We start from the raw sequence: 8,970 nt of genomic DNA on the forward strand, positions 1-8,970 counted from the left end.
TAGCAATAAGTTCCTTATTTATCGCTTAGACAATTTCATATTCACTGCTCCACATGACCAATAAAAATGATTGAGTTGATAAACTTCAACATCTTCTTTAATATCAGATAAGTAGTAGTTTATTTCAATTTACAACAACAGGATGCGTAATATTATATGGTACTTAAAATTGAAAAGAAAAATTTAAAGAAAGAAGAACTAAAATTTTACTTTCGCTATAACTTCATTTCCTTTAACTGTAGTCATATAACTCGATTTCCAAGTGTAGTCATGATCCCTTGTGTTCCAAAATTCTATTTCAAGTCCAACATTGCTAATATCATCATGCCTTGGTTCTCTTCTCGAATGAGAAGTCTTTCTTCCCATCAATATTTACCTCTACGTGCTCATTCAATGGTTGTGGCAACATTGCAACTTGGGACGAACCATGATCAAGGTTGATCTCCGCCTCTTGTTTCATATAATGTCCTAACTCAACATGGTGTTGGAAAGCCGAAGATCCATCGCCCTTATGAAATTGAGTGGGAGATGGCGATCCCTCGGCGTCCCAATGTTCCAAATAGTAGCTTGATTTGTGAGGGGATGTCTGGAGACTGTCCATATCACTCTTGTGATTGCGCAATAGATGAACGGGTGACAAGCCGTGGGAAGGTGTGGGGGGCATGCTAGACATTGGTGTGACCGATGTAGAATGCTTGTTGTGTTTGATTTGTTTCTTGGCTGAGTGGTGCCAGTTTTTTAGGGCGGTCGCGACTCGTTCGTTGAATATAGTTGGTCTCATGGATGATCCCATCTATATATTGGAAGAAATAGTTAACACCATTACTCATCATTGTCACAAAAATACTTCAAGGAAATTATTTTTGCATTGAAATGTCAAGAAATTATATATATCCCAATGATTCAACCAAAGGTTTTATTTAATAGTTTTTTTCTTCTTTTTGTGTGTGGAAATATTAGATGCTTTATTTATTTATTCTCAAATTGATAAAATCTTTATAATATATGTAATTAATTTTAAAAACACTTTCTATTATATGTAATGAGTAAGTAAAAGTATACACATACCTGAGTCACAAGGGCATATAAAGGAAGTGTGACATAGCTACACAAAATCTGGATCAGAACCCTGTCGATAAAAATGACATACAACTTGTTTAGTAATTAAAATGCTTTTTTATATATAAAAAAAAAAAAATTGTAAAGTCAAATATAAGGACTACGAAATAATTTAAATGAGACTGACCCCATTGAAATTCTGATTATGATGTCCTCCACATGCTCATGGAAACAAGATCTTAGCCCAAATTCATACTGTCCAAGGAATAAAATATATGTCAAGATTGATGAATGGGTACAAAAAAACTTTAAAAAACAAGATATTCTCATATCTTATTTATATCCCTTTCAACAAAAAAAATAATTTCCTCCCCCAATTTTCCAAATTAAGTGAATTACCAACATATTTAAGTAATACGATCTAGAACTTGAAAAATATTTTCAATCATTTTTATGACATGCATGATTTAATGTATTTTTGGAGAAAAGTGTAAAAAAAAAAAATTAGTTTTTCATTTAAGGCGAGAGACGACTGTCCCGAACGATCCATGATCGAGATGTTACAAAATTATTAACTTGTTGCGTGACTTACCGTTGTCCAGACGAAGAACGCCAGTTGAAATGCATTCTGAAATGGTATGTAAAAAATAGAACCAACGTTAACCAAGACTTTAATATTTCCATTTCCATTAAAATGAATATTTTTTTAAAGAAAGAATTACCTGAAAGAGCACAAAATTGATCAGGAAAAGAATGAGTCGAGGGCGTTTGAACCAAAAAAGATCGTCTCCGGGCTGAACCACGGGCACTCCCTTAACTACTTCGCCGCGCTCTTGAATCCTCAGCCCCATTTTTGTTATTATCACTTGTAGCTTTGTTCCCACCAGCAATATAATCTGTATAATTTGATTTCCAAAGTCAGTGTAGAATAAATTTAATGACAAACTTTTAAGTCAAATTAATTGATATTTAAGGAAACTTTGAATGGTATATACTTACAATCAACGGGATGAATGGTAGCCAAAAATACGAGTACCATCCTGTACAAAAATTAATGGAAAAGGCTCACGTTCCCAAAAATTGGCTTCGTTAATTTTCAATGATGAATTGATTGATGATAATCACGTAAAAAATTTCATAAATTGAATATGAAAATTACCAAAATAAGGAGGACCATCACTTACCGTGAGTGTTGAAGAGTAAGAACAGCACGGCAAAAAACCATATTGGTGGACTGAAAATTAAAGATTAAAAATCTTATTAAATTAAATAACATTTAATTAAAAAAATTGAAAAAAGACACGTAGTAAGTTGGATAATATATAAAAATATAAATTTTTTTAAATATTATTCAAATTCGAATAAATTGTATTTGAAAACCGTGTAAGAAACCCAATGATTAATTATTTGTGAAGAAAAAAGGTTTTCAATGAATATTAATGCAATCATTTAAGGAAATTATTAAAAAAAATATTAAAAAGAAAATGAAATACCAACCTTATCCCAACCACCACTTTGAAGTCTTCTTCTAATGATCTCTTGATATACTTTTGAAAATCAAATTTAGTTTGGCTATGTGGAGCCAAGTGCGCCTGAAATACATACAAAATAAAAATCATTTTACAAATAAATTTTAAAAAAAGTCTCATAATATATATATATATATATATATATATATATATATATTCAAATAATTTAAATTATATAAATTACGCTCGAGACCTTAAAATATATATTAATGTACGATTCCGAATATAATTCACGTTCTTTCAGATTTGGTTACGATTTTTTGATCGTAATTCCGAGGATATTTAAAGAGCCTTTGAAATCACTAAAAAAAGTGACGTTTGGTTTTTGTTTAAAAAATTCAGATTTGTGTGATTTTAAAATCTAAATTCAACGTTAACTTATATTTAATTTAAATGAAATATTTCAAAAATTAGTGAAATGTTGATTATACTTCTACAAAAATGATTCTAGCAACAAATAGAATAAACTTCTGATTTTTCATCACTTTTCGATCATTTATAAATTTAATTTGTTCCAGGAAAAAATCTTACACATAAAATACGATATTCAAGATTGATTTATTTCATTAAACTTACCATGATAAATCCATGTCGGAGAGTCAAATAATCAACTTTGGGAACAGATCTCACGAATTGTCTGAAGAAACAAACCTGTAAAATTTAAACAAAAATTGACGAAACTAAGTTATTAAATTATGATTTTATTTAGTACAAGAAAAAAAATAAAAACAAATTATGATTTTAGTATAGAACAAGCAATATACTACAGTTTTCATAATAACATACGAAATTCCAATAAATTAAATAAAGTGAGTGGAAATTCTGTGAAGGTTTCGAGATGTCCGCTGAAATTAAAAACTTGGAAATCACCCCAATCAAGAAACAAGGTCAACGGTTTACATAGTTATCTCTCGAAGAAGTCAGACTAAATATGAAAGGGAAGCATCAGGTAAATTAACCGAAAGGGCACACACGTTCTTGTCTTCTTTTGTTTTTTTATTTTTTGAAAATAAGTTCTTTGTCCGATAGAGACGTAAATATTGACTTAGTTATATACATACATATATATATACACACAAGACTATCAAACGAATAATGATCATGATTATTAAAAGATCGAGTTTATTTATATATTTTGTTTTATTTTTTAATTATTATTTTGATAACGATAATGTAATTATATTAAATATGTAATTTGTAGAGATAATAAGTGAATTTTTAAAATGTATTAGATATTGTAGTTATTAGTAAATTATATGAAAGAATTATTTATCTGAATAGACATAGTATTTTCGTAAAAACTAATTGATGTCATAAAGTCAGTTCAATAAGGGTCATATTCTTCATATATAATCTTGTATATTATAGATATATATGTATATGTATGTGTGCTTATGTATAATAAAGAATATCAACTTATCTTCAATAGGAGCACCAAATTTAACTTCCCCATAAATCTCCATAATATTAAATTAGTCGATTCTCTAAGTTATATATATATATATATATATATATATATATATATATCATCTATTTGATCAAAACTAAGTTTTAGTACTGCTATGAATTAGTTCTTTTGAAAATTTTGGCCTGATTTTCGCTCACAACAATTTTCAATAACGTGTGCAGTGTTGTGTCAGCACTCAGTCGAAAATTAGACTATATTGGTAGGAAAAATACATTATTGAAGTAAGATCAAATAATCAAAACCCAATATAGTATATATGTAATTTGATTTTTATAAAATTCCTAAACACACTCATGAAAGGCTACCATCAATTAGGAGGGATAAAATAAATGAAAGTCAAATGTGAGGATTTGGTATAATTGTATGAAAATTATATTTGGCAAAGTCAGACGTTAAGAGACTTACGGGACATGTATTTAGTCATAGGTCTTGTACTTCTCTAAGCATACTCTTTTGAGTATTTCAAAAGATAATTAATTTAACCATTTAGTTTTTATATATTTTTTTTGACTATTTTATAACCACTAATCAAGAAACAATGTTCAAAATCCGTTATGTTAATTAAATATTTTTAAAATTATCGCAAATTAAAAAAATTATTAGTTTTCTTCCTTAGTTAAAATAAATTTTTTAGTTTTCTTTCCTTTTCAAATTTTAATTTTGAGTACAGAATATGTAGATTATAAAAAGGGGTAATATCCATTCTATGCATTATATTGCAAACACTAGCTATAGAAGTTTTAAAATCAAATCTTGTGTATATTCTATATATATATATATATACATGCATACATATATATATGACCAAATTTAATAAAATTTCATTTGGAAATATAAAAACTTACAATCCAAAGAGAAAGGGGAGTTTTGCTCCAGAAGCTCATGTGTCTCCTTCCAAACGATGTTTCTCTAGCGAACCTAAATCTCTCCGGATCTGAATGCAAAATATATATACAATCTTATTTCAGTAATTTCTATAAAACACTAAAACATACTTTATTTTATTTATTAATTACCATGTGAAAATTGGTATTCAGCCGTTCTTGTTTCTTTTTCCCATGCTTTCCATTTTCTCATCTAAAATTACAGAAAGAAATACATCTGAAATCAATAAATAATACAACAAGAGTGTGAAAATTAAAACTATATATTAATACTCTTTTATTGTACTAAAAATTAAAGTAACAAATTTCAATAAAATTAAAACATTTAGATAATAATTAAGAAAATTTGTAAAATAATATTGATTAATTATTTATTTAAAAAATAACATTTTCAATTATATTTGATCGAAATTAAAAAACAAAATACATTATAATAATTAAATCAGATATTCGTACGTACCTTTAATCTTCCCAGAGCTAAAGTAAGAATACAGTAGAGGACATGGAAAACAGCGAGAACAAAGATGAAAATATGCAGCTGATGGATCCCATATGCAGAAACAAATGTCACTTTTCCCTGCGATTTAATTTATATATATATATATATTTATATATATCCGTCAGTTTCTCTTCAAATCCATGAAATTAATTAAGCTGTATATTTATGAGACCTTGGCTCCACATTTGTCAGTTTTGGCGGAGGCCAAGAATCTCCGATGCGCGCCGTCGTCTACGCCGACAGCGGTGAGAAGTTTCCGGCGGTTCTCGTCTGCCAGAGCGTCGGGGTATTTTTCTGCTTCTCGCCTCTTGCTGCATGGATGCCACGTGGCAGCCACTTCCTCTGATATGCATATCTCGGAGATCAGATTTTGTCCGACCGTCAGCAGCAAGGAGATAAATCCCAGCAGCATCAACTCTTAAACCAATTGGAAAAATTAAATTATTAGAATATATGTAAGGAGAAATTCAATTAAGATGGTGATGAGAAATTAGTCGAAATTATTAACGTTAATAGATTGATTTCTCAGTGAGCTTATTTGTTCTTCGATATTTGTCAAAAAATTAGTCCCCCGGCCTTGTATGTTCCCTTGTAAAAAAAAATATGAGCGATTAATATTTTGAATCGTTGCATGAAGATCGAAAATAGTCTCCAAAAATCTAAGTTTATGACACAAAAATATATGAATTTTGCCTTTAAAATTTATCCTTTCTTGAATGTTAAATGATTAAATAAATATTGATAATTTTAAATTCATTTTAGTCATCTTACCAGCTTTAACCTTCTCCAATGATTCGTATAGAGCCCTTTTATGCTTCGACTTCAACCACTGTCAATCATTTACCAAAAATGTATTAGTTTCGTTTAAAAACAAATAACATTTATTCACATATATATATATATATATTTATTTACCTTTCCTATTAAGTGGATAATGAACTCGATGACTATAGAAATAGCCACCAAGACAAAACACACAACCGCAACAGCCCACGTCGGTGTTTGCTCCAATGTCCTTCCTCCATCGGCTCCGGCCATTCTCCGCCTCCACCCCAAATTACCAAACTAGCCCACACTGAATTAGCTTGTCAAAATTAATTTTCCAAAAATAAAAATAATAGTGTCTTGTAAATCCGAAAAAATATTTTTTCAACAATTAATTTTTAAATCCCAAGAGTATACTGAAAATTCAGTGAGCTAAGTGGGAAGTTGCTACGGATGGAGTATGAGAAAGTTGCTATGGATGCCGATGTTTATATATAGGAGAGTTTTTTGGAAAAGTTGAAGAAGAGAAGGGTGGATTTGGAATTAGGAATGAAATTAAGAGTTTTGACTTTTTAAACGCGTGAGTTTGACAAGATGAAATTAGAAATTTCTTTTGACTGAATCAAACCCATTCCGAAGTTGAGAGTCCACAAAATTGCTTTGACTAATTTGCTTGGATTTTATGGGTAGTTAAATGTTCTGAATCTTCTAAATCTTTTGAAAACCAATATTTTAATATATTTTTCCTTATGATATATTTTAAATGTCACCCGGGTTTAAGGTAGACCCACCCGGCTATGGGCCGAATTCGGGTTAGGTTTGGTTCCGCGGGGAAAATCTTGTTACTTAGCTCTTAGAATATATGGCCAGCGAGTCGACTTGCGGTTTGACCTTAATTGACTCTTATGTAAAATTAATATTTATTTTTAAGAATATTTTACGGTTTTATTCAATTATAACATTGACTTTATATGTATACTCATTCAAACTCATATATAAAGTCTTTGAATATACAATAGATATCATGAGGTCTTCCTCTCAACGTAATATCATGAAACTTATTAGGCAGTGTATTATATATTCTAAACTGGTTCTTCGTTGATTCTTCGTTGATTCAGCAGCCTAAAATAAGGATAAATGTCGCTCGAGCTTCAGACTAGCATATGTTATGTAAACGTCATATTTCACTGGTAAGAATATAAAGACGTCCATTCATACAAATGAGTGATCATTTGATGATACACTGAACAAACTTCTCTCGAACTTTTCAAGTGGTTATCACTTATCGAGTGAAATAATCTGCGGTTATGGTTGTACACAATTAGTCCTTTGACCCAAGACAACGTAGAGGCTTTACGTACTAGCATACAATTTGATCCGTTTACCGACTCCATTGAGGGTCATCTGGTGGCGAGATGGGTGACCGGTGAATCCACGACTACAATGCATTGATCCGTTTACCAACTCCATTGAGGGTCATCATGTGACGAGATTTTTTGTAGTTAGAATTACATAGGAGTCAATGCATTGTAGCCGTGGATTCACCGCTCACCCATGTGTGAAGTTATCCTATGTGATAATTTGGAAATGAGTTTCCTCAGTTGTACATATCATGTCACTATCATTACTCAAAGATACATCACATCGTTATCGAAATCATTTACAACTCCCGATATACTAATAGTTATAGATTCGATCGATATATATGAGTTGAAGAGACTATACTGTAAGCTAACTGAAATGACCCTACTTCTAAATTCATTTATTTTGCACTAATTTTTTTTTACATTATGCATAATTAATTCACCATAAATAAACTAGCATAAATAGTCAAATAAACAAAACTCCCTATAATCCATAATTATCCATGCAGAATAAGTAAAATAAACGATCAAAGTCTAAAATTTAACTCAATAAATTCTAGTATCCTATCATTCTATAAATAAAAACTATAATCCATAAAATCATCAAAATTCTTTAACCTATGCGGAATTTCTAGATCCTCGGGTATGTACTGCGCCTCTCGGATGACTCGATAGTCCGCACCTCACTACTCAACATCATCATTACCTGCAACCATTCAAACCTAGTGAGTCTAATGACTCAACATGTTCAAACCTATTATAGCAAGTACGTAAATATACACTCACATGCATAAAAATTACTTTTTACTAAAAATAGATTTTTCCATGCAATCGTGAAACCTTCAAAATATGCAACTTTTTAAATTGTGCTTAAATATGAATTTTTTCATTTAAAATTATAAATTTTAGGTGAGCTCCGATCGTCAAAAGGGACAACATTCATTCGATTGATCAATCTACAAACCATAGTACTAGGCCGCCGGGTTCAACGTCCACTTTTTCGACAATCCCTCTGACTATCAAAAAAATAACTTGATCGTTCACTTTTTCGACGAATCCATTATCATTGAGATTCTCGCCCCCATTTTCGACGGTTCACTCTTTTTGTCGTTGCAAGTTCACCGTTCCAGTTTTCAACTGACTCATTACTACTTTACATCACGATCAATTCACTTTCCTCAAAAATATTTTCTTTTACTTTAATATTTCATAAAACATTTATAACTTTCTATATTATTTAAAATTTCCAAAAATGGCTCATATCATTCGTATACGTCGAGAATGCTAAAAATAGCATATACGTGAAAATACGTTAAAACTTCTAAAAAACACATATATTTTAAAACATCTAAAAATAAAATTTAACATGATATGAAATTGTTTTAGGAAGTTGCACACCGCC

General features: G+C 30.2%; 1 protein-coding gene across 1 annotated transcript; it reads right to left on the reverse strand.

Annotated features, from left to right (window-relative positions):
• Positions 1-76: 76 nt before the first annotated feature.
• On the reverse strand, positions 77-6,682 carry LOC142543151 (MLO-like protein 6). Its single transcript, XM_075650227.1, has 15 exons — positions 6,355-6,682; positions 6,211-6,268; positions 5,612-5,856; positions 5,401-5,517; positions 5,073-5,133; positions 4,902-4,990; positions 3,165-3,239; positions 2,557-2,651; positions 2,244-2,293; positions 2,059-2,099; positions 1,782-1,955; positions 1,652-1,687; positions 1,247-1,314; positions 1,069-1,129; positions 77-793 (listed from the first exon to the last, which is right to left on the reverse strand). The coding sequence occupies exons 1-15, from the start codon at positions 6,475-6,477 to the stop codon at positions 323-325; spliced, it is 1,764 nt and encodes a 587-aa protein (XP_075506342.1). The 5' UTR covers positions 6,478-6,682; the 3' UTR covers positions 77-322.
• Between the last annotated feature and the right edge of the window lie 2,288 nt (positions 6,683-8,970).

This window comes from Primulina tabacum, chromosome 4 (assembly GCF_025594145.1).
Source record: "Primulina tabacum isolate GXHZ01 chromosome 4, ASM2559414v2, whole genome shotgun sequence".
In the NCBI taxonomy this organism is placed as follows: domain Eukaryota; kingdom Viridiplantae; phylum Streptophyta; class Magnoliopsida; order Lamiales; family Gesneriaceae; genus Primulina; species Primulina tabacum.

Coding starts and splice junctions, on each gene's coding strand:
- LOC142543151 (XM_075650227.1), bottom strand. CDS start 6,477: ATGGCCGGAGCCGATGGAGGAAGGACATTGGAGCAAACACCGACGTGG. Junction 5,134..5,400: donor TAGCTCTGGGAAGATTAAAG/GTACGTACGAAT, acceptor CTGTAATTTTAG/ATGAGAAAATGGAAAGCATG. Junction 2,294..2,556: donor AAAGTGGTGGTTGGGATAAG/GTTGGTATTTCA, acceptor TTTAATTTTCAG/TCCACCAATATGGTTTTTTG.